This window comes from Musa acuminata, chromosome BXJ1-1, assembly GCF_036884655.1.
Source record: "Musa acuminata AAA Group cultivar baxijiao chromosome BXJ1-1, Cavendish_Baxijiao_AAA, whole genome shotgun sequence".
Classification (NCBI taxonomy): Eukaryota; Viridiplantae; Streptophyta; class Magnoliopsida; order Zingiberales; family Musaceae; genus Musa; species Musa acuminata.
This window is the reverse complement of record NC_088327.1, coordinates 3716360-3743357: the sequence shown is the minus strand read 5'-3', so window position 1 is coordinate 3743357 and position 26998 is coordinate 3716360. Positions and strand designations below refer to the sequence as shown.

The 26998-nt window shown below is 38.5% G+C and overlaps 1 protein-coding gene across 1 annotated transcript in view; it reads right to left on the bottom strand.

The window, feature by feature from the left end:
• The window catches only part of LOC135612204 (DNA repair protein recA homolog 2, mitochondrial-like), a 31434-nt gene that overhangs the window by 4070 nt on the left and 366 nt on the right, over positions 1–26998 (bottom strand). Inside the window, exons 2-7 of the mRNA XM_065108186.1 lie at positions 26503–26560; positions 23913–24133; positions 18967–19054; positions 8674–8846; positions 7468–7614; positions 156–290 (exon numbers count right to left, since the gene is read on the bottom strand). Coding sequence (XP_064964258.1) covers positions 156–290; positions 7468–7614; positions 8674–8846; positions 18967–19054; positions 23913–24133; positions 26503–26560 — 822 coding nt within the window. The remainder of the gene's footprint in view (positions 1–155; positions 291–7467; positions 7615–8673; positions 8847–18966; positions 19055–23912; positions 24134–26502; positions 26561–26998) is intronic.

Genomic DNA, 26998 nt, shown 5'->3' with positions numbered 1-26998 from the left:
AAAAAACTCCCTCTATCCTCGGTTATTGCATCCAGGACAAGCCAGTTATTGAGGCTGTTAAGCCAAATACTTTTCAGAACAGGCCTGACTGACTATGGTTTTCAAAATTAAATTGAGTATGAAAGTGAAACAACACTTTGTTTTGAAGACCATACCTTATCTTCACTATGTAGCAAGCAATTCCTTCTAATTCTCATCCGCACTGCCGCATAGAATTTTAAGGCGTTTCCACCACATGTAACCTCATCTTGTTCCCTGAACCCATGATTTGATCTTAAATTTGCTCTAACCTGGTCATTCAGTTAAAACTCCCTATTATTCCAGAAAAGGAATATGCAACAAAAGCATGCATCTAAAAGACATTAAAAGAGAACAACATTACATGTAATCAAGAATAACATAAGTCTTGCCATCATTTTTTTCATTTCCTTCACGCATACTTGTTATGCAAGCTTTATCCAATCACAACAAATTAAACTAAAACACAAGGCCAAGATTCTCGATGGCATCCTTGAGGAGTATTTATTAATGGTCAACTTGGCATCCTCCCTCCAAAGTAATTTTAGCCAAGCCTGATGCTTGCCATGATTAACACGGTAACCCTAAATTGTACTTGGAAAACTAGTAGTAGGCTAGGTTTCAGATACGAGTTGATAAAGTGCGCATGGAACAGCTTTTACTGGTCTGACAAAGAACTTGTAATATTATTTTTATTTTATTTCCAGCTCGTACCAAGTGGTATAGGGCCTATAGGCCGGTTTACCATCCGGTAGAAGTAGAACCATACCACACCGATATGATAGATTACCAAAATTGGTATTGAATCAATATTTAAAACCTTGGTTGTAGAAATCTTGCATAAGACCTAACACACCTGCTTCACAATTTCTCTTCAGAAATTCAGAAGCTTAAACATTATGATTGGCAATAGTTAACATCTGGAATCAAGATTAATGCACTACATTACAATCACAATTGCATCTATCCTGCACTAAATTATATAAGTCAAGAAATATGACAAAATATGTCTTTCACAAATTTTATGCAAACCAAGTTCAAACCTTTCTACTACCACGTGTGTTTTCCAAAAAAATATAGGAAGAGGAGTTCAGATAAGGACATGTACCTTTTTTCTATTAGAAAATATGGGTGCATTATGTTTGATGAGAGATAAAACTATACTCAGTATATGAGTTTATAATCTATACCACAACAGAAGTCCCCCTCACACACCTGTTACCTTCGTGTTACCTTGCTAGTTTCTATTGAAGTTGTGCAAAATAGGACAAAAGGTGTCAAAAGGAGGCTTATATTGGATTAAAAACAAAAAGGGCATTAAGTGAGAAAGCAACTCATAAAAAACTCTTGTGAAATTACCAAATGCAGATATTATTATTAACTAGAACAACTAATAAAATGCATAGAGAGAAAGACAACAAGATAATATTGCACATAAGAAAAAAAAAAGATTATGATTGAATCACTAATGATGTAACAGATTTGAAGTAGGAAAGTGATGTATGGTTAAGTTATCATTACCATTAAGACAATAGATGTAGTATTATGAATTAGTTTCGATCAAGGATCAACCTTAAATGATTATATTGTTCATTGATAGTTATACTTATTTACAAGGCTCACAATTTTGTGTACACTCGGTATGTTGTTATGTATCAAGTTTCAAAACAGTTCTGAAATATATGAAAAAATAGATAAAAAATTGTCTGCTACAAACCATATACCGACAAACCCTGTTCTGGGTGTACTGAGAGATACAACCCCTATATCAGGTCCCCATACTAATAAGTTGTCGGACCAATAAATGTCAGTATAGTATACCAATACAAGGTGGTATTCTAAACCTTATTTATTTATGCATATTCAGGATAAATTTGTATCCTTTTATGATAAACTTTAAATTTCTACATTCTGGCGCTAACAATTGAACTAGTTTAAATCAAGTAAAACTAAGTTGGTACAATTGAAATAGATAGAGACAAATTTTCAAAAGTCTAGATTTTACATATTTTAGGAGTGTCTGATGCCACAAGGTTACACCTTTGCAATCTAGGTAACTAGAGTTCAACTCTATGAAAACAATTTGTCTATTTATATATGATTACACCATTACATAGCTCTAGTTAATAAGGTTGCAGCAATGAATCATGATAATCTCAAGTTTCAAGCTATCAAGGCAAAGTCACCAAGCTCTAAATCAAATCATCAAGTTTCTAGACAACTAAGTCTAAAGGCACCATCAATGTTGTTTTGTAACTTGTGGCTTATCAATGTTGATAAGTCATATTCAGCATAAGTATGAGGGGTCATGAGGAACTGTCCACTTTGGGTGAGCTCACATGGTTGTCCTTTCAAGGTGAGCCCTAGGGTAAAGGGTGACTCTGTCATTCATAAGGCCTTAATTTTTCTACTTAATCAATGTAAAACTAAACGTGTTTCTCAGTGTCCCCAATAGAGAAGCTGAGGCCTCGTGACCCCTCCTTCTAGCGCTAGCTAATAAGTCATCATTTATTGTCATCGATGAGAGCACAAGAGCTCATGAGATATTATCTGTTTTAGGTGAGCCCGACAATTTTACCCTTTTGGGATGAGCCCCAAAAGGCACCTTTAAGAGTAGAGGGTGATTAGCGCCTACGAGGCCTCAGTTCCCCTACTAGGGGCACTGATAAACACGTTAGGTCTCACATCGATTGAGTAGGGGAACTAAGACCTTATAAGCACCAGAGTCACCTTCTACCCTCAGATATGCCTTTTGGGGCTTACCATAAAAGGGCAAAACTATATGGGCTCACCCCAAGCGAACAATTCCTTGCAAGCATGCCATATGAGCTCACCCAAAACGAACAATTCCTCGTGAGCTCCTATGCTCATATTGATGACGACAAATGATAACTTATCAAATGTGTTGTGCAACTTATGGTCATTAAATGAGGTTGGTGAAAGTTAAAGTAATTGACTAGGGTAGGTGCTCCTTGCTAGTATCTATAAAAAGAGAGGGGAGGAGAGTTTGAGGAATAACCTTGAGCTACTCTATAAATCCTTGTATTTGAGATCCTAATTGTAAAGAGAAATCTATTAATGTGAAACAAGATGAAAGAAGACGACAAGAGAGAACATAAGACAAGAAAGAAAAGAGAACTTCTCTTTCTTTTCATAAGATGACGAAGAGCCAGGGTTCGTCGTACCACGATATACCGCTTGATATGAGCAGTACATATTGGTCCAATAGAGGACCGGTACGCGGTCCCCCTTGTACCGAATGATATATACAAAACTTTATATCGCCCGATACGAACTTGTACAGCTCAGTAACGATCAAAATTTGACCATTACCAATCGGTACCGATCAGATTTTGACCACTACCGTCGGTCGGCTCAGATCTTACCCTTTCCAACGATCAAATCCATTTGAAAGGGTTTTTAAATCCTTTCCTCCCCCTTTCACTCTCTCAATCTGTTTCTCACTCACTTCTTTCTCTCATTCTCACATTTGCACTCTCTTAAAACTTAACAAAGCTATGATTTGTCGATTAAATCATGCTTGGAAGACTCATTAGAGAGGATTAATGCCTAAGTTAGAGAAAGAACTCTCTAATGAAAGAAATGTAGACAATTTCTCTTCTCAATCGCATTCAACAACTCGCTCGGTCCGGAAACATGGCAATAACGTAAACAACAATGCCTCGACCAATAATGACGACGATGCCGAGGAGTCGATGGTTTCATCTACAAGTTTAAGGGTGATACATGGACCAAGGAGTAGTATTTTACGTATGCCACCCAAGATTTAGTTCATGAAGCTCGATGCGATAGCTGGTCATTCTTCTTCGAGTAGCAATATGATGATAATTAGTCATTCTTCTCCGGGCAACAGTACGATGATCGATCTTATCATACGAAGCAACATATCAATAGCGAAAGTATAATTACTGACATTCTCCATGCTTCGCACTAATACATGCCACAATCGTACTTGCCTTAACAGCCGCCTCGGACATATGTGGTCCACAACAATCATACTACGACCATCACCACATTGATGCACCTATGACATACGATGTATCAGTATAGTATGTCGTGGGTCCGACAAACATATCAAATTAATATACATATACATAGAATCGAGGATCTCGATCCACCGCCCATGGAGTCTCGTCAGTCTTTTTGGTAATAGAATTAGGTACATCCATCAATCGATTATTTGATTTATTTGAATCTTAAAGTCTAAGTTATTTAACAAATAATCAAACAATTCAAATCATTTCTTTGTAAATAATTCAATATCAACAGAAGGACGGTTTGAATCATACCACAAAGCTACTTCTTAAAGTTCGAAAAAGATATGTGTCACTTTTCTTTCCTAATTTAGACTATTTTTGTTAAAATTATACCAAATTTATATTTATTTCTAACTTAAAATCCTAATCTAACTTTTTTTCTATTTTAAAGAATTTTTGGAGCTATTTTCGACCATTTTTTGTGTCATCAGTATGTCCCGCCATACCGACACATGGTATGTCAGCATGAAGCGATACGTACCATACTGTTGATCGACCGACGACCGATACACTAATTCATACAAGTAAGACGAACCTTGCTAAGAGCTAAGAGTTCAAATACAAGGATTCACAACAGATTCAAGATGTTATCCATCAAACTCTCCTCCTCCCTCCTTTTATAGATGACTACCACCTACCGCAGTTAATTACTTTAACTCTCACCAAGGCTAATTAATAACACAAGTTCCAAAACACATTAAAAGACCATAAGTTATAAAACAACATTGATCGTGCCTAGGGATATAATTGCCTAAAAGCTTGATGATTTGACTTGGAGCATGGTCTCTGTCCTGGAGCTACACATCTTAAAACTTGATAGCTTGAAACTTGAGATTATTATTATTTATTACGGTAATCTCATTCTCTAATACTACCATCTAGTTATGCGGTATATCAATAACTCTCCCCAAACCCCTCATCAACAAAAACCTCACATACAATGCTATCCTATAATTATATATCTTAGATTTACATAAAACCTTATGGATCAAACTGATAGGATTTTAAAAAATAATTGCTATTGATATAAGATGCATATGAAGTCACCAAAAAACAAATAAAGAATATTATTTACATGTGTCCATTAGGATTAACAAAGCAATAAAAAGTTGATGAAGACAATAAACTTCATAAGAAACAAAATAATTCATAACGAAAGATTTGAATAATGCTATTGCCCTTGATAAAGTTTAACGACAAGAAAGATCCAAATAACTAACCCAAATAGTTGATGGCTCATTGATGTTATATGTAGTATCATAGCCTAAGGATGAAGAATATGACATCCTTATGATGAATTATTATTGTTTTTGGTATCGAATTTACTTCGGTGATGTGGTCAGACTACTATGCACCAGTCGGTATCGATTTTGAAAATGAAGGAGAAGAGGAAGGTAGAAGAGGAGATGGCGAAGCAAAGGAAAGAGGAGGTAGAGGAGGATAGTAGGGGAGAAGCGGTGAAGGAAGAGGAGGAAAAAGAACAAAGAAAAGCAAGCATTGGAGGAGGAAGAAGAAGAAAGATGGCAGATAGCGATAGCGGCAGTGCCATCGCTTGACAACAGCGATAACATCGCACAACAATTGCACGAGGGAAATAGCTTCAACAATATCTAACAACTTCTAATAACTCCAATTCCAATACTCAAAGGACCGGAAATAGCTTCCAAATAAATAAAGGACTTGGGAATGGATTTGATAGAGTAGGTTTAGCAAACCCTTCCAAAATAATTAAATAATCAGAAAACATAAGAAAGAAAATATGCTAAATTGTTAGCATCTTATGTATATAACTTTAAACAGTATCAGCAACTACAATGCCAAAAGTCGCTAATCCAGATTCGGATTTATCATATACAACTATCTTATAAGACTTAAGCAGTACCTATGACTACTGCGCAGGGTAGATTCAGGATTGCATCAACATCAAATCTAGTACGCATTGAATAATTGCAACCACGATTTTAAAAACCAGGTAAACCAATCTGCACAGCCTGATATTTATCAGTCCGACTAGGAACCGGTACCTAGACTGGACAATTTCACATGGTCAGGTTCAAAATAAAGTTTAGCTTTCTTTTTCTTGACTTGACAGCAACAGCTGTCTTCTTTTAGGTTATTTTCCTCCCACGTTCAATTCTCTCTCACCGTACTGCCGACTGCCTCACCACTGGTTGCTGGTACCTAAACACTGATGCCTGTTGCCTCATGCCACCGCTGCTTCCTTCAACAATGACACTCCACCTTCTCTTCCTCCTACTTTAGCTCCTCCTCCTCCCTTCTTCTTTCCCCATCTCTTTCGTCCATGCCAACAACTATGCTGACATACTGTGTGTCAGCATATGCTAGTATATACCAGACCATTTGGATCTAGCCAAGGAAACTTGAATCCTTGATTGCAACATCTTCAAATATAGTTAAAAATGGTTATTCTGGTTCTACAAAATTTTCAAGGGTCGATTATAATTAATTCTAAGGGAAAGGAAATCAATAGGATATTTATAGGAAACTAAAACCTACTTGGAATAACCAACAGAACTTGTGTAACTTTATAATAAAATACCAGGTTTAGATTCCAAATTAGGTTATTTGTTAGAACCCTTGCAGATTCTAAACTTGGGGTTGATCTCTTTAGGGGATCGGCCTCCTTGGAACTCTATAGGGGTTCCTCCCTCCAAGTTGCTGTTCAAAGGCTGCAAAAAAGATTCATCCATTGCTTATGAAAAGAGGAGGAATACATGACTATTTATAGGGCTTCTAAACCCTAACTCCTAATATGACTCCTACTCAAGACTCCTATTTCTAACCAACTCCTAATATGACTCCTACTCAAGACTCCTATTCCTTTACAACTCCTAATTCTTCTCTAAGAAACAACCTCCTAACTCTAGTCGGCCGCTTCACCTCTTTAATAGGGGTCGGCTTAGGTAGATTTTACATGAATGTCCCTCTCAATTAGGACTCTCCAAGCTAGAGTCCTAACATTCTTTTATTTCCCTTAAGGTTATTTGTACACTTTTTTTTTAATGAAATATTTGTTATGTTGAAATGCTACACAAGATATAGAAACAATCACCTAATTTCGAGTAAAATTAACAGAATAAGTAATTTACCAGTATCATTTGAGATAGTACTTGAATAGATATTGTAGTTAAAACTCAAATCTGTAACATAATCTTGTTTCTAATATACTGTTCATCTTACATATCTAGAAAAAACATTCCTCCAAGAGAAGAGTCAGAATTGCCAAATTGATTTCAAAAATGTCATTGATACAAAAAGTATATGCAATATGCATATAAAGCAAGTTTAATTTTATCCAATCATACAATGCTAATAGGGCTATCAAGCAATTTTCTTTTATTGGTGCACTGCTGGGAGAAGAGCTTATTACCTGATTAACAAAAATGATGATAGTTTGTGACCGACACAATGAGTAATGAATTTTTCGAAGAGCTTGTGTCATCAACCTCGACTGTACCTTTCGGGGATAAATATCTGTCACACCATCAAGTTCACACCCAGGAACAAGGGCTGCCACCTATGGCATCCACAACAATCACAATCAAGAGACCATTTAATCAGTTTGATTTAAGCATACTCAAGAAGGTGACAAATAACAATTAGCTATTGTTGAGATCTATCAAGCCATATGAATAGAAAGTGATCATTCTTGGAATTGAGATATCACCATTAGGTTAAAATTTTATTATTTCATTACATCATCAGAAAGTAATAATACGTCATTCTTTTAAATTATAAGAGGTGCCATCATATATATATATATGTATATGTACATATGTATATGTATATGTACATATGTATATGTATATGTACATATACATATATATATATACATATACATATATATATATATATATATATATATATATAGTTTCATCAATTTTCCCATGGCAGAGTTCCACTTAAATAGTATTGCACACATACTGGTTCCCAAAAGGATTCATATTGAGCATCTAATCATGCATGCACTGGTGAACCTATGTAAGAATTGAGTAAAACATATCTTTAGGTACAATTATAAGTATGTAAATTGCTCAGACGGCAAATGCTGCGGTTTATTTTGTCAAAAAATTATCACATTGGCCAGATGCAAGTTGGTCTCATGAAGTCCAACTGGTCATTGCATATTTCAAGATGGATTTCATTATCACTAATCAGTTTGAATTCAATATCCATTCCAACAGTATAGGTACCTTGTTCCCACAATATACAGCTTAAAAAATTCCTAGGGTCAAAATAATGTTATCTATGAGAGGTGATGGGCCATTTTTGGGAAAAACATGACATGCTTTTGCATCCAAGGAGTGGAAATAAGTGATGAGAGCAGAGTTAATAAGTCATGCAATCAACTTAGCTTAGTTGATTCTGATTATCTCTATCTCTATTCAACGTATGCTGATACTCAACCAAATGAGTGTAAAGAATAAGTGCATTGAACAATAACACAGATGGGAGAAGAGACATAAGAAATAAACAACCAGAAGCTATCTCTAAGAGTAATTGTATAGAAGAATATGGAAAAAATTTCCTCTATGTAAATGGATAGTGAAATGTCTGTAAAGCAGTAGTTACGTACGCTGTCGACAACAATAACATCCACAAATCCACTTCTGACAAGAGTATTCAAGATACTCAATGTTTTTTCAGCACAATCAACTCTTGAAATTAGAAGATTGTTGGTATTTACACCCATGGTTTCTGCCAAAGAGGGATTCATGGCATTCTCTGGATCAAGATAAGCACAACAACCTGCAAAATTTGGCAATAATGTAAACAGACAAGAAAGTATAAGTGATATTATGGTTAAATGCATTCTGAATTCTCCTAAAGGAAGCACAAAAGCAATTAGGCCCAAGAGTAAGAAAGTCGATAGCAATTGGATATAAAAAGCTTAACAAAGAACTCATTCTGTTCTTTCTTCTGTGTAGTGTTCAACTCCAACCAAAAGTCTTGATGGAAAAAGAAAAAAAGGATAACACTTTGTATAAGGCACAATTAAGCAAAATGGAGCAACAAGCTTCCAAAGTTACCAAATTGGAAGTTATGATGGTGATATTGAAGCACATGAAAAAAGATAGAAATTAGTGGCTACAAAAGAGATAGAAGTGTTGAGAAAGATGGATGATAAAATAGCATTGAGATAACAGTTGCAGCTAGTCTTTTTAGGATGGTTTTGTTTCTTCAGTCACTTGACGAGAAAGAGAGAAGAACCAATTAGAAAACAAAGCTGTAGTTGAAAGCATTAGTTCCTAAGAGTCGTGAAGGCAAATGACTAAATTCATGCTGGTACATCAAACTAATCAGTATTCCTCTAGTAAGGTTTCATAAATTGTTCCAGGATTTTAATATTAGGAAAGTTGAATGATGAGAGCCAAATTCAATTTTAGACCATGGTATGCAGTACCGAATGGTACCACCCGATACGGGCAGTACATACCGGTCCGACAGCATACCGGTACGCGGACCGTCCGGTACCGAACGGAACGTGCTACATTGCTACAGTATTATACTGTAGCGGTGCTACAGTGCTATAGCAAAGGAAGAAAATATATAAAACTGTTCGGTACACCCTGGGGTACCGCTCGGTACGCCGGTATCATACCGTACCGAGCCAACCTCTAAACACCGGTACAGTACGGTATTACATACCTTGTTTTAGACCACATAGGACAAAAAAATAATTACTACATTCATATTTAGGTGCCCATCTGAGGAACCAATGAATAAAACTGCTGATTCAAAAAGTCTCGATTGACAAGGATTATCAAACTTAAGTAGCGAGCTTACAGATGAAAGATGTCACTGGACAAAAGTCACTGAGCAAGGAATATAAAGCTGGAAAAACTTATGCATTTGACTAGAGATGCCAATGGTATAATCTACCCGATTATGATTCAACAGCAATTCATTTGAGAGGTCCCTATCTACAAAGAGAGGGACCTGTCTACAAACATTGGCTGAAAAGAGGATTCTCTGGATCGGGCACCTATCTACAAAGATCTCTTATGTGTGAGAATCAAGAAACAACTCCAGTCACCATAAAGAATAGTCAGCTTTCCAGAAACTCAGTCCTTTCTCATACTGAATTTTCATGAAATAACAGTCCTGATTTATATATAGGAACACTTTCTTTTCTTTTTCTTCCAATGAGATTGATGTAGAAGTTGATGAGACAATAAGTTTCATACATTCATCTTCCCTCAAGGCTCCAAGCTTAGTGTCAACAAAATCTGCATGTGAGATCCTGAAACAGAAGCAAGTCTAGATTATCATAAATTAGTTCCTTGGTTATATTATAAATGTCCTTTGCACATATGACCATCTAGATTGTCAAATCACAAATCTTCTACATCAAAGTGTCAAAGTATCTTAATACCCTAAATTTATTTAAATTCTTTGCACAAATGGCCCAGCTGACATGTAAAATCCCTGTTTAACCTAACAATATAATAGACCATTGAGACATCCAAATTTAACTTTCCCATAAAGTCCCTCTAAATTTTTCATAATGTTTTCGTATTTATAAATTGAACATGTGGCCATCAAAAAAATTAGTAGGGTATCCTTGCATAGGGATAAAATATGATGTTACATATGATAATGAACAACTTCTGACATGTCATGATATTTGTAGGAATTATCACATAAAGAAACCAATTTTACATGTGCACCATGATAATTTGACACTTTTTGAGGGAGCAAAACATGCAATTAGACTCTTAGAAGATGTTTTATGTACAAAAGACCATTTTTTTTACTTACCTCATTTTCTGCTTTGCATGCTGCAAATCCATTTGTCCTATTTTTTATCATATTATTTATTGATGTTGCACAAGGAACTCAATTTCACCTGGACTGGTCCATAGCAAGCGGTATTTATGGTTCCAAGCACGGACCACCCCATTTCAAACTGTCCAGAATAGTTTTTCACTTTTTCTTTTGGCGGCAGTTGATCTTTTTTTTTCTTTTACTTTTAAGGCTGCAGCAGGGATCTCTTAGGACTTGAGAGGGGACTCCAACCCACTGCCACTACCATTCTCTGCTCTGCTCTCCGTCGCTCACCGACTGCTCGCCTCATCTCTGGTACTTCTCATCCTCATCTTTTACCTTTTCTCCTCTTCCTCTGCTGCTGCCTCCTCCACTGCCCTCTTCTTGGTACCACGGCATGTGCTGGCATACCATATGTTGACACTGACCGAAACCATACCAATCATGCAATGGATTAGCATGCGTCCAGCAACTGAAATAGCATCCATTGATGTCATATAACATAAATAGTAATGATTCATACTTCAGATCCTGCCTAACTACGTCAAATCAGCTCAAGATGCTATTGTACTTATTTAACATCAAAACATCGTGATAAAATTTTCTTCAAGATTCTGGAGTCAATTTTGAGAAGTGGTCTGCGAATCACGATTTTACTCATGACAATGACATCATTTTCATATTCCGTTAGGACAACCAAAAGACCTCTACCTCAGTACAGATAGCACCATTATAAAGTCAAGATTCAACCTGGACTCCACGGAATCTAACACCTAATAATTAAAATTCGGATGACCCTGTTCTTTACTATACCCCACATAACTTGGGTGAGTCTATTATTGGATTTTATCATCTAGTCAGTACCTTATTACAAGGTGATCTTTGTTATCCTGGATAGTTATGTTCCTGAATTGATGGAAATTGAACCTTACATGATGTGGCAGTGGCAGCATTACCTTTCTGTTTGGACAACACTGAGCTGCATTGAGGCCAAGTCAGACCATCCCAAATCCACTTGTGTCAAGACCCATCAGGTTGCTCTCATTCTTGGTGGAACTGACCTCCTTTGGCATGAATTTCCAAGTCCTACCAGAACTAAAAATTTATATGTATTCTTGTCAGTAATTTCAAGGATACTTTTAGAAGATGCCTTGAGTCTAATTAGAGTCTATTCAGAATCCAAATGTCCTAGTACGGGTATAGTGTGGGTTAGGATGATTATTTTTGTAGATAGACTCATAACTTAATAGTTATAGCAATCTATGACAAAGACATTTTGTGGGGATGTGGCACTAATCCTCCATCCTCAACTTCTATGAATGTAAGCCCTAATTTGGTCCTACCTTATTTAAGAATAGGAGGAAGGTAAGAGTCTTCAGTCTTGTAAGTCCTAAAAGCATATTAAAACTAACATTCTCTTTACAATTTCTCTCTCTCTTTCGTTCCATTTTTCACTTTTTCACTTTGCTCTTTACTCTCGTTTCTTCTCTAACTTCTCTTGGAGGAATCCTTCTTCCCTTGAGCAAAGAAGCCTGTTGATCTACCAACAATAGGTTGGTTATTTATTTGCTTTTTATCAAAAGTAACCCCATCAACTCTATTAAGCTTGTTCTCATGCAACCAGTGATTTAAAAAGCGCTAGGTGCTAAGGTCCAAAAATGCCCGAGGCGCTAGACGCTCACCCGAGCGAAGCGGGACATTAAAATATATAAATATATAATATAATTAATAAATATAATTATTTAAATAAAAAAAATATGTTATTAAATTAAAAAAATCGGATACAAAATCACAATGTCACATTAATAAGAAGTCTCAAAAATCAAAACAATAAAATTTTACATCAAATCTATTGAGTTGCTTTGTACACTTGTCATTTATTCTGAAATCTAAGAATAATTTTAAATAAATAAAAATTAATAGTATTAAAATAAAAATAATATATAATTAATCTAATAAATAAAAATATTATTATTAGTATACAGTTAGCAGTATACTGTTAATATACTGTTAACAGTATAATGAGAAGAGTGTGAGAAGACCGAGGCTGCTGAAGCAACAACAGCAGTAGCTAGAGCAGGAGCAGGAGCGACAGCGACAGCGGCGAGCGATAGCGAGAGTGGGAGTGGGAGCTACGAGCTGTCACGGACAAACTTCGAAACAGGGTGTTTGATGTAATGCTTATGTATGTCCGTGTCTTTTGGCATGTTCATGCCTTGTACAGAATGTAGAGGGCAGCCGAAGGCTTATAAGTCCCATTTTAGTTGGGTTGGTGGCCTCTTTAGGCTTGTAAATAAAGGTTGTGTCATGTGGACACGCGCGAGAGCTTTTCGGTCTGTAATGGACCATTTTACCCTTTGTTGTGCCACTGTTCAGAGCTTGTAAAGTCTGTTTGTATTTTGCATTGTCTATAAAGTGTTTTTCGGACATGTTTGCTTGTGGATCCCGATTGAGGCGTTCTCTTTTACCCGTTCTCTCTTTTGTTGGTCCTAAGGGACAATGGGAGGCTTCGGGGAGGCTGACCTTTGCGGACGGACGCGCGAGGGTGCCGCACGACTTAGGCAAAACCAGCTAAGTCCGTGTCATATGGTATCAGAGCGGGACAAGCACTCATAGAAACACTTGATATGCAAACGTGGGGGACCTAGTGGGGCTGCATGGAGGGCAGTCAGCAACGCGCGACCGTTTGAGGGAAAACGAGCATGGAGATGTAGGGAAAAGAGTCGCTCAGAGGAGCGGGCATCTAACATTGGCATTCAGAGGAATGGCCAACCCTTCGCGTGAGAGGCACCACGAGAACAGGCAAGCTTGGAAGAATGCGGAGCGCACAAAGGTTGGGATGGCTGAGTTTGAGCTACGGCTCAACGTTGACAACTTTACTTGATGGTGCTCAAGGCAAGCGAGGCGCTTGGCAAAAGGACGAGACCATACAAAGTGGAATGAGTTGCTCAGCGACCGAAAGAGTTGTGCAAAGCTCACAGAGGTGAGGGGAATTGCTAACTCGAAGAATTCGGTACTCATGCATGGGCTTGTATGCGGACGATGGATTGTTCGTGGCCATCCCAAGGCGGTCGAGACTCGGCGCCATGGAGCATTGAAACTTTCTCTTCGGCATGCGAAGGATACGTCCGGAGGAGGCTGAAGTGTGCAACGAGTTCAGCATGTTGCTAGGCCTTGAGGGGTGCAGCGGTGGCTGTATTGACGTGGAGGCGCAATCTAGCAAGTGTGTTTGCAAGAGGCAGAACAATGCACAGTTTGTTCAGCAGATCGGAGTAGTCCAAGGGGATGGTGGTCTCCGAAACGAAGAGAGATGTTGCTCCAACGGGATAGTTATCCAGGAGGGATAAGTCTCGGCTCTCCAGAGGGAGAACCATGTGAGACGGACTTCACATGTTGAGGAGGAGTACCTCACAAACAACAACTCCACGAAGCTCAATGGACCGAGCAAGCAGCGAGGAGTTGTCGCATGATCTCGCTTGAGAGAATGCATTGGTGGATGCATTGCGAGATCAAGTGGGGGAGCGACCTGAAGCAACTTAAATGAAGGCACACTTAGAGTCGATATGGAGATCGGACTCAAAGGGAGGGCTGACCCGTGGAATGGTGGGCGCGAGGGCCACCATCGACTCAATGCAAAAACGAGGAGCGGAGCAACTTGGGTGTAACTTGGCGAAGTACCCAAGCCGCATGAAGGGAGCCAGCAGAGAAGTTGGAACATGGAGCAGAAGCACGGTGCTTTCCTTAGACAGAGGTCAAAGACATGAACTCTTGCAGAGGCAAGAGTAGGATCATGTTGTTCCATGGGTCCTTCGTTCTGACGGAGCGGACTCATCTTGCATGGTGCCAAAGACGAAGGGAGCTTCTGGGCACATGCACCTTATCTCGGAGGAGCATTTGATGGAGGAACTAAGGCGACTCAATTTGCGAAGGCGAAGTTGGGTTCAGAAGGCCTTAGCACGGGGCAAGAGGACGCAGAGGCAGGTACTCTTGAAGAATATGCCACAGTGTTGCCATTCGAGTTGCTATGAAGGAAGCGGTGTGCAGCGGAGATTGTGCTGGTAGGGGCAGAGGCCCAGGATCCAGACAATGGTGCACAAATTACAGTGAAGTCGGTGGACTTCGGGAGCTACTAGGCGACGGACTGTCCTAGAGCAGTGCTTCATCTAGGTGTGACCCAAGAGTGGGTGGATGAAGGTCGATTGCCAAAGGAGCGAACAAAATCGAAGGTGGAGGAGACCCTGCGATGTATTGGCAGAGGCCACACATGGAGGGTTCACAATTCGAGTTTATTCCACAAGGATCAGAATGCAATGGAGATGTCACCAGGAGGCGACATGGTGCAGCGGATCGTGGTGGAACAGTTTGTGGCAATGCGACACACACGACATAGTCCCGGGAGGGACTAGATCATATGGAGGTATGATCGGGAGCTACTGGGAGCTCCGCTTTGGTGAACAACACGACGGCAAGAAGGGCTATGGATTCAAGGAGTGAAGGCCATGGTACCGCAGAGGCGGGTCTTCCGGGCGTGCACCGAATTTTGCATCGGATGAAAACCTTGGTCATCAGCATATGGGGGCTGGGTTCCACCAAGGGAAAAGTTCGAATGCAAGTACCAGTGAGTCCCATGAGAGGGACTTGATCATGCAGAGGTATGATCGAAGCAGCTGGAGAGTTGGACTGCTCCAGAGCTCATATTCGCTTAAGGGAGCCCGACAAGTCAGAGGACAAGGTCGAGTAAGCGAACGTTGCTACCAAGGAAGCTAAGGAGAACAGAATCGGTGCAAACCCTACAATGTGATGGCAGAGGCCATGCATGGGAGTTGCAGTCTGTCTTTCCATCGACCAAACAGACTGCTTGGAGAACACAGAGGTGTTGAAGCAGGAGGTCGAAAGGGGCGAGGAAGCGACGACGAGTCCAGAGGGACTTAGCTACCCAAAATCAAGCAATCAGTTAGAATGGAGGTGGACTCGGAGGAGTGTCACGGAGGCATATCTACTGATTGTGAAGAAAAGGGATGGAGATGCGAGGCGACGGATAGTAGTGCCATGGGCATGGCAGCGCCATGGTACCGCAGAGGCGGGACTTCCGTGAAAGTCATTGATCCCTTGCTCTCATGGAGGGAGAGCGCTTGGTCGTGAAAGGGGCCGAGGAGGTGGAGAATGCAGAGGCAATCTTCAAGTACCGAGACAAGGCTGAAGGGCAGAGGCCGAAGAACTTCGTAAGACCGGTGTCAACAAGTTTCTCATCAAGATAGCCGTAAGTGAAGGACTTCGGGTCATGCAAGAGTGCACGACCAAGGAACGAAGCAAGCAGTACGCGGTGCTGTACCTTTGCTACTCAGTGGAGTAGGCGACAGGGTTGATGGAGAAGACGGTACAATCCCAGAGGCGACCTCATCTATCAGAGAATTACTCCAAGTTGGGGTGAAAACTTCCTGCATTCCAGAAGTTCAATGGCATTAAGAAGGTGAATCACAGTAGCTAACTCAACGCAAGGAGTGCAAACACTTCAAGTACTTCAGAAGTGTGAGCAAAGAGCAGGCGAAGGCCAGTAACCAGCTCGATGCATGAAGTACAATCTCGAGGAGGCGGGCGAAGTCAAGTAACCTTTACCTTCTCAACTCTTAAGAAAATGGGCGAAACCGAGTACCCCAGTTCTCTTATCTATCCAGCAGAGGAGCTCTGCACAAGTTCAAAGACCCTTCGAAGATAATGGAAGACAATAGTTGTCAAATCCTCACCAACGGTGATCAGTGCTACTGAGAGTAGATTGTCCGCTTCATTTCTCAACGAAATGCCAATCGAAAGCGGAAGTGATGCGAACCTACTTGGATGCGACAACTAACTGAAAGAAGAGTCAATGAGTAGATTTTGTGGAGGAAGGACCCGAAATTTCAGAAGTTTGCGAGGCGATGCTCGTTAAAGCTCCAACAAGCATCCACCCAGTTCAAGTAGCATGTGGAAATTTTGAGAAACTGGCGCAGTAAGAATGGTCTTTTCCTTCATTTGGTGGATCCGCAGGAATCAACGAGGATCAACACAACTCAGCCAACCCCACACCAGAGTCAGAGTCATTGGTGAGTTGAAGCAACATGACGGATCAAAGGTTCGACTACTCAAAAACAGCAGCGGAGAGCAGCTGGGAGCCAGGAGGTGCATTGCAGCTGGAGCAGAAGACTGAAGACTCAGCAAAGGCGAAGAGTTGCAGTGTTCACAAAGGCTTCGACGAGGACGTCGAAGGGATAAGTGGGGGAGAATGTCACGGACAAACTTCGAAACAGGGTGTTTGATGTAATGCTTATGTATGTCCGTGTCTTTTGGCATGTTCATGCCTTGTACAGAATGTAGAGGGCAGCCGAAGGCTTATAAGTCCCATTTTAGTTGGGTTGGTGGCCTCTTTAGGCTTGTAAATAAAGGTTGTGTCATGTGGACACGCGCGAGAGCTTTTCGGTCTGTAATGGACCATTTTACCCTTTGTTGTGCCACTGTTCAGAGCTTGTAAAGTCTGTTTGTATTTTGCATTGTCTATAAAGTGTTTTTCGGACATGTTTGCTTGTGGATCCCGATTGAGGCGTTCTCTTTTACCCGTTCTCTCTTTTGTTGGTCCTAAGGGACAATGGGAGGCTTCGGGGAGGCTGACCTTTGCGGACGGACGCGCGAGGGTGCCGCACGACTTAGGCAAAACCAGCTAAGTCCGTGTCAGAGCGGTAACGGGAGCGGCAACAGCAACGACAGCAACGATTGTGGCAGCGACGAACAATCTACGAGCAGCAATTGAGGCAACAGCAAGTAGTGACAGTAGCGACGAGAATCGATAGTGGCAGCGGCAGCAGAGAGCAACGACAACGGAGAAGAAATCTCGGCGGCAAAATCGCGAGTGTTAGGGTTAGAGAAGTCAAGGAAATCGCGAGAGGGAGCCTGATATCGGTGATTTAGTTACTTTGATTGAATCAACTAAAGCACCGCAAACCAACCAAACCTAAAAATCTGGTTCGGTCGCCTGGTGTAACCCAGGCGCTCGCCCGAAGCGCTCGGCGCCTGGGCTCGGGCGAGCGCCCAGGCGGTGCCTCTTTGAAGTGCGCCACCTGGAAATGAAGCGAGGCGCTCGGGCCTCACCTCACCTCACCCAAGTGCCTAGGCGAGCGCCCGAGCGCCTATTATAATCACTGCATGCAATATAAAGAAAATAATTCAATATTGATCATTGTTTGAACTTCCTAGAAGGATTAAAAAAGATCGGTCAGACCAGTTTATACCAATCAGTATTTCCAATCCAACCAAAAAATGACACCGTTATCCTTTTTTCCCTTTGACAATTGGCCTTTTTTACTTTTCCACCCATGTTACTCTATTAGTCTCTCTCTCTCCCTCTCTTTCTCCCTTCATTTCTTTCTCCCCTCCACTAATTCCTCCTCACAACCACCTTGCCACCACGCCTCTTCTCTCACCCTTTCTCTTGGAGTGTTAGCAAATAAGTCCATATGCCGGGCCGCCAACCAATATCAACACTTGACCAAAATTTTGAACTTACTACTAGCGAGACTGATGCATACCAACCAATTATTGGCACATCTCGATACAACTCTATAGACCACACTTTTTTTAATTTTTCTATTATTTTATTCATCAATACAGGACAATATAGGTCAGCATACCGCTCAACATCTCGATACCATGCCAATCTGACATGAGGAAATCAATATTGAACTGGTATTTGAGTCCTTGATATTGATAATATCAAGTAATTTGAAAACCCAACAATATGGCTGCTTTTATTATTTTAGCTGAACTGGAAAACCAACAGTAAAATGAAAATCCAGCAACCAGCTTGAGTCCAGTTAGTAAAACAATTGACCATAAATATGCAGATATAATGAAGGACCACTATCCTTAATGAGATCCTTAAGCTAAAATGAGACTATGAAGTATAGAATGACAAATTTATGTACTCACATAGCTCATGTTGATACAGTAGAATGCATTTTCATAGACCCAAAAAAATAAGAAAGCAAAGGAAAAAAAACACCAGGATTAGCTTCATTGACATTTATAGTGATTTTGAATGGTCTAATTTATATGAAGTTAGAAAACAAAAAACCTCCAAGCTTTTGAGCTTCCTTTATAATGTGAAGGGCAAGAGTTGTTTTCCCGGATGCTTCTTTCCCAAATATCTCAACCATTCTACCCTGGAAATTAACAAACATACATTAATATAAATATGATTAAGGCAGCTCAAGATGAGGAAATATAATGATACCAAAAGATAGATTGACAAGTTAACACCAAAATGAGGAAATATTCCGCAAGGTACTTCCCCATGCCAGACCCAGAAAGCTCTCTTCTCGTGGTTCTGACCCATTCTCCATACTCTCTCTTCATTCCTTCAGTTCTCCTGGCCGTTTTTTTCTTAATCTGAAGCCTGTTTTTTCATCTCAGTCTATTTAGTGACTGACTTGGGAGAAAGATGCCTTTTTTGCCCAAAGCTAAGATACACTTTTCTCTCTATTCATAGATTAATGGGATTTTGTTGTTCAAGCATTTTTCACATTGTTATCATGTTGATGTTTTAATATCTGACCAACTAAATATCACCAAGCGCATACTAATTCAAAGAGTATTGTCCAAACTATACATGCTGATTTAAATGCAAGCATTAAGTGCTTCCTGCCGTAACCAAATTTCCAAAGAATTTACTTGACAAAGAATTTATGCATAAAACGAAATGTCAAAGTAGCAAGAGCACACAGAAAAGGCTCCTGTCATCAGAAATGTGGAAACAATAGCCTAAACGGTTGTCTGGCTCTGATATAAAGCAAGGACTGAAGCATTGGTGTGAGCCCCATAGTGGTCCGGATATAGACAAGTAAATGCAAGCATTAGGTTCTTCCTGCAGTAACTAAGTTCTCAAAAAAAATACATAATAATGGATTCATGCATAAATCAATGAGTCAAAGTAGCATGAGCACAAAGAAAAGGCTCTTATCATTAGAACTGTAGAAACCATAGCGTACATGATTGTATTGCTTAGATATAAATCAATAATTAAAGTCTCAGTCTGAGCCCCATGCCAATCCCTAGCTAGACAAATATGGTAGGCACTTGATATGTACCAACACACTACATCAGCATACAGGTCAGCAAGGACCAAAGAGAAAGAGGGAGACAGCAAGGAGAAGGAAGGGGGTGGAGCAGAGTAGGAGGAAGATAAGGCAGAGAAGCACCAAAATGATGAGGCAATAGATGGCACGAGGCAGTTGGCAGCAATGATGAGACAGCAGAGGTTACAAGGTAAAGAGAGGAGAGAGGAAAATCAGCGCACGGGGAGGGGGGGGGGAGAGAGAGAGAGAGAGAGAGAGAGAGAGAGGGAGGGAGGAAAATTAACAAAATAAAAATATAGTTGTTCTAAAAAAACTAATTTTGAACTAGACTAGGCATAATTGCTATGTTCGAGTGCTTGTTCTTGGTCAAACCAATATATACCAGGCAACAGACCATTCTGGCCAGTTTTTAAAACATCCATATGAATGTCTGGATGGGAAAGAACCACAAATATACGAATGCTTGAGTCCAGCTTCTCCCATCCATACAACATATTCAAAATATGACGAAAATACTTTTAAGAGATTTATAGATCGTTTATTTGGGATAATCATATTAAATTCTGAACCTTAGCAAAATTAACTATGTCCAATTATTTTTAAAAAGGAAAAAATCAGGTACTATAAGTTAGAAAACAATAAAAAGATTCTAAACTAACCAAACCTAGCACACATTAGTATCTTAAACCAAGAAAAATTGAAACAGAAAATTTGAACTAAGGATTGCAATTTAGTACCAGGATCCCATACCGGTCCTAGGCCAAACCGGAAGTACTGAATGATACCAGTACCACTGCTATTTTAAAAATTCAGCTGAAAATTAGAAGAAGAAAAAAAACTCATTTCTTGGTTCTTTCACTTGTTTTATTGGTCTATACAATCAAATTAAATAATAATAAAGAAAATGTAAATATTGGTAAATCAATACTTGCCAGTATTTTAAATATTCAGCAGAAAAATCAGCCATAAATTATAGATAACCCCATTTCTGGGTTCTTTCACCTATTTTCTAAAATATACAATCAAATTAGATCTAAGCTATAAAACAATAAAATACAAAACTGCATTGCTTAGTGGCTAAGAATCGAAGGTAGTCAAATGAGTATTGCTCCACCCAAATTGATATGGTCACAATGGACACATTGTCAATAATGACATGCTCAAATGACAATTTATAAGATCCTTGCTTTGGGTCCATTTTCCTACAAAGAAACATTCGATCGTATCCATAAATTCAAAATCCTATTATGATTTTATCTAAATGGTTAAACCATATATTGTGCTAGGTGACCAAGAAACAATAAACCCTTAACTCAATTAACATAACATGGTCTAGTTAGGCCTTAATTAGATACACGTGGAACAAGGAACCCTTAATTAGTTCTTAAATGCCTAATCATGCAGAAAAAATACATTGTCTTCAAGCTAATTAAATGAAATTAACTTAAAGATTAGATTGTAATATTACCTTGATTTGAAGAGAAGTGAGACCAGATTAAAAGATTGAATCCCTCTTATCCAATTGAACCTTCCTAACAGTTTTACAAGGCAATTAACAATCTTAACCATGTTTAGGAAAAAAACCAACAGAGGAGAGGTGAGTGAGAGTGAAGGGGATAGGAGGCAGCCAAGAGGAACTTAAATAAGCCCCCAAAGGTAGCAAACGTCAAATTTGTACCAAATTTTAGACCAGTTTAAAAGATTGACTCCTTATCCAATTGAACCTTTCGTAATAGTTTTACAAGGTAATTACTGAGCTTAACCATATTTAGGCAAAAATCAAGAGAGATAAGAGTGAGTGAGAGTGAGAAAGAGAGTGAAAGAGTGGGGGAGAGGAGGCAGCCAGGAGTGACTTAAATAATCAGCAAAAAAGCAGCCAATGTCAAATTTGGACTCAAATTTGACCAGCTTGCAATGGTCAAAATTTGACTGTACCATCCAGTATCCAAGGTGTACTACCTGGTATGCCTTATACCGGCCTGATTTCGGCCGAAATGGACTTGGTTTGTGAACCAAGTAGATTGTACCAGACCATTTTGGTCAAAACTGCAGTACATGATTTGAAGTTTTGAACCATTGTGTTTGATGTCAAGAGGCACAGAGAGAGTAAGATAGGAATCAGAGAGGATCAACTGCATAAAATCAGGAACAGCTCATCATAAGAATGCTTTCTGGAAAAACAGAACAAAAAGATCAAGAATATTAAACAATGCAGAAAAACACAAAGGCACAAGAAAATTAAAATCACCAAAGACAAATATAGCCTGAGGTAAAGAACAACCTAAAGCATAATTTCACCCCCCAAATGACGAAAGCATGTGCACTTACATAATATGCACCACGTTATGTATAGATATAATACAAAAGATTATTAGCCTAAAAATAGGTAAAATATTTTAATTGATAGTACAGTTCAGCACCATATGCTGATTTGACCATTCCCAATGATCCCCGAGCTGCAACCATGAGTAACCCAATTTTTTTCTAAACCATATTGACACTGCCAAACTTTTAAAACCACGATTAGGTTCATGACACAATCATGCTGATGTCTACTATGCATTAGCACAACACCGATATGCCAGTATGTATCAAATATAACAATTCCAGTTATTTCCTATTTTCATGACAAATGGATAGGACTTGCAAAGTGACTAGAGGAGGCACGTGCATATTCATCATTCAATTAAATGGGACTGTTTCATAAAATATTAACAACAATCAATACAAAGGAGTTGGTTGAAAAGATGAGATGTCATTCTACGCTTGGTAACAGAAATTGGAAGAAATGCATAAAATTGTGCAATAACTAGTGAAGAATACTAGTAAGGAAAATACAAGATGAGGCTACACAGAATTATTTGATTCAGATCTTCTGCATAGTGGAAGCCAGACATCGCTTCATTCAGGATGAAACATTAATCCTAAATAAATGGCTCCATGGGAATGAAACCTAATTAGACAAGCAAAACAAGATTAATAATACATGCAAGAGACCAATTTTTGCTTTACAACTACAGTACATATATCAAACCACAGAGATGTCAGTAAGCATATCAAGTATATTTATCAATGGCAACAAGAAAGACTTTAAAGAAAGCTAAAAATAATCTTACAAAAGGATGCAAAAGGGTGTCTTCTTTGGAACAACAACAACAGAAGCACCTGGGTTATGTTTTGGTGCATATAAGTTGAGATTCATAACCATCAAGTTAAAATTGTCTCAGATATTGGAGGTGAAGTTTCAACTACTGAATGTTATATGAATATAATAATAACAACAACAGGTCATAATATTCCAACTATTTAGAGCAAGTAACATGAATCTTTTGCCACCATTGAACTCTGTACATACTACATAAAAATCTCCTCGGTTAAACTAACAATATTTAAATCTTTGCTTATTGTGTCTTCTTAGGTCATCATTTATTTCTCTTTGCACCACTACTACTAATTATCATACCTCTTTCAATTATATATCTATAGGCCTCCTTGGCAAATGCATATATGATCTCAAACGATTCATCATCATTCTATCCTTTATTAGAACTACACCTAATAATTGACGAATGAAAATATTTATTTTTTGTTACAAAAACCCGATATATCCACCTCAACATTCTCATCTCAGCCATACAAACTTTTTGAACAAGTTTCTTAACCACCCAACACTCATATTCATAAAGCATCACTAGTCTAACAATTATCTTTCAATAGCATGATTTAACAAATTTCACTTATCTCTTCGACTCTTAAGCACCTATGCTAGAACTTGTAATTCTACAATGCAGAAAATTAATAAACAATATCATTTCCCTAAGCATCCAACATAACATATTGGTTATTTTAAATTTAAAACTACTTACAAAGCCTCCAATATGTAGGTCTTAAAAATGTAACTGAAAAACAATAGATGAAGTACAAAATTTATCAAAATTATGATCACCTTTGGCAGTCCTCCAATCCCAAGAGCCAGATCAAGCTTTAGAGAGCCAGTTGATATCACTGGAGCAGACCGTGTACAGAAGAAGCGGCTTAAAGATAAGTTTGATTCTCTATCAAAGTCACCCACAAGTTGATGTAAAGCAAGATTAAGTGTTGACTCTTTGTCCATAACTTGTTCAGCATCAAAAGGTTGATCCTTTTCATATTCAAGCAGTGTCTCAACTGAGTAATGAAACTTTGAATCAGCAGCCATCTTTGGTATGTTACAATATAACCTACCAGTTGCTAATTCTTAAAACAGATATACATGTTATGTCAACTGTTGCTCACTTTCATTGAAACTAGTTTTAAAAAAAATAGAAGATTTTTAAACAAATTTTTTTTTGAAACATCTATTTGTGGAGTTGATGGCACAAAAATAATAATGGACTAACTAAACTAAAAATCCATGTTTTTATTCATAATGCACAACATTGAGGCACATTGCAACAATATTAAGCAGAAAGATAGATAGCTTTAGTGGTGCAAGTGGTTCAATACACTAAAAATATATTTCTTTTTATTGCCATCAACAAATCCAAACAAGCATCTTGTAAGGATTTGGGCAAAGAAAGCAAAACTTCAGTTAGCAACGACCAGGTAAGTAGACATGATTTTTAAGTAATAAAAATGTTTTGATCTAAAAACCAACTGAACCATGTCAGGAAACAAATTTCAGATAACATGATGAAAACTAGAGAAGGAGGAGAGGAAAAGCAAAGAAAGAACACCCTTGAAAACTCATGAAACAAAAAAGTCTGTCTTTTTCATTTCATTCTAAGACTCAAATCCAAGTCCAAGTACCCTATTTTAAAATCTAGAAAATTCCTAAAGAAAAAGTGCATAAAACATATAGATGTAGGATAAAACTGGCTGAAAGTGGTTATAGATAATGGTGCAAACTTTAAAAAAGATGATGAACAATTGAACATCATGCGCAGCCTACTATATCAACCTGATGATAGACGTGTTACCTAATGTTGAAGTAGGGGGAAAAAAAAGTTAAAAGTAGACAGTAGCAAAGGCACGAAGCATCACTCATTCATTCATAATCATCTTCAGGTTTATGTATTGATATAAAAATTCATACAGGAAAAGCTGTAACAGTCAGATGTTACTCAATTTACCAACTTCATCTCCTTGAAGTCCATCCATCAAAAAAGGAAAAAAAAAAAAAAAGTACCAATGGCAATGTTTTCATCGACTAATGGACTAGCGTCCATTATTCTAGCTCATCAGATCAGAAGTCCATGCTGAAGTACATACAGGAAAATCTCCAATAGTCAGGTGCTACTCAATTTACCAACTTCATCTCCCTTAAATCCATCGAGCCAAAAAACGAAAGAAAATGGATCAACGGCAATATTTGCATCAACAAAGACGAAGAATTTCTCAATTGCCCTTGCAACAATCAAGACAAAGAATTTAAACAAGCCCCATACCTTATACCATAGATCAATTATAGAGTTCTGTAAGATGGCAAAAGTTGTTATGAACCAAGTGACTCAAAAGCACTACAAGCCAAATCTGACTAAAGTAGCTATTACATGACTGAGTGTGGTGCATCATAGCCTTACAGTTGCCAAGTCTGGTACAAAGAAGAGGAACAATCAGCTTATTATAGCAAGATACTAGGTCACTTGTGGTGGGTAAGCATTGTTACTAGTTGTCCTTAACAGTTTTGGTTTGGTTCGCAGAGTTTTAGCCGAAGTGGTGGTCAAGCTGAATCTAAGAACTTTCTCCATTTTATTGTTAACTTCACCAAAAGAATTGTCATAAAAGAAATAATTGATCATGGAAGTAAAACCTTTAGGCCATGACTTTGATTTATTAAAGGCCTAATTGTTGCAGGAGGTTGACAATTTAATCAGTTTCATAATTAGCAGGAGGTTGCTGTTCTCCCTTTAGTTGCACAAATTTAATCAGTTTCCAATTATTAGTTCTCATAGTAACTTGGTTATTAGTTCTCATGTCTCTGTAAGAAGTCCAGGACACAAAACCGATATGCACAAAGTGAAGTTGCAACACTGTGAGAAAATAGGCTACAAATTTTGGCACTTGTATATCACGCCATGGCTCATAAAGAACTGGTCAACAACAATGACCGCAAGTATCAGTTCAGTTCTTTTTAGTTGAACCAATCTGGTCTGGTTCTTTATAGTTGAACTAACGTGACCTACACATCCTCCCCAAATTACACCCCCTCCCCCCACCCCTCCTTCTCTCTCCCCTTTCGCCTCCACCTTCTTTGACTCGAACTGATTCAAAGATTTTATAAGGGCAAAACAAAACTGGCATTTGTAAGGAAAAAACGACTATGAGGGGCTTTATTTGATAATTACCCTTTATTTTTTAACTCAAAATTTTATAATGGCAACTCCACTCTCATACTAAGAACTAGCAGCATATAGAAAGAAATAACTCAAAGTTGATCAAAAATCATATTGATCAAGAAGGTATCAAAAATCAGGAACATGCTAATCAAGATTATAACAGAAAATTCCAAAAATAACTTCAAAATCAATATTTAAAGCAAGAAAGTGATAACTTACCTGTGGAGGATAGACGACAACTGATTATCCTAAACCTTCCATTGTTACTTTCTCCAATCTACTGGACCAAAGAATATCATGAGTAATTGTAATTTCATATGGAGCTTCTGCAAATGGAACATCCTAAACAGAAAAATGAGGTTGCCTATACAACAAGAAAAGCTTTATTCACGGTTGACTAGTAACAACTTAGAATGACTAAATAGATGCATAGTTACCTTAAATTAATTAAAAAAATTAAACTATTATTAACGTTACTATTTTAACCTTCAGTCGAACAAAAAATGACGGGTGGAGATATGCAGTGTAATGTAAAACCAAGTTACTGTTTTATGTTGCTCCTAGATATTCAGAGAGCAACATCGGGATATTTCCGTCAAGGTCAGCCACCAAATTTCCATTTATATTGTGACAAATAACAACACTCGGTCAGTTAATCTACATCTCAACAGACCCGCCATCAGGAAGTGTGGCGAGGCAGTGAACAGATGCACGG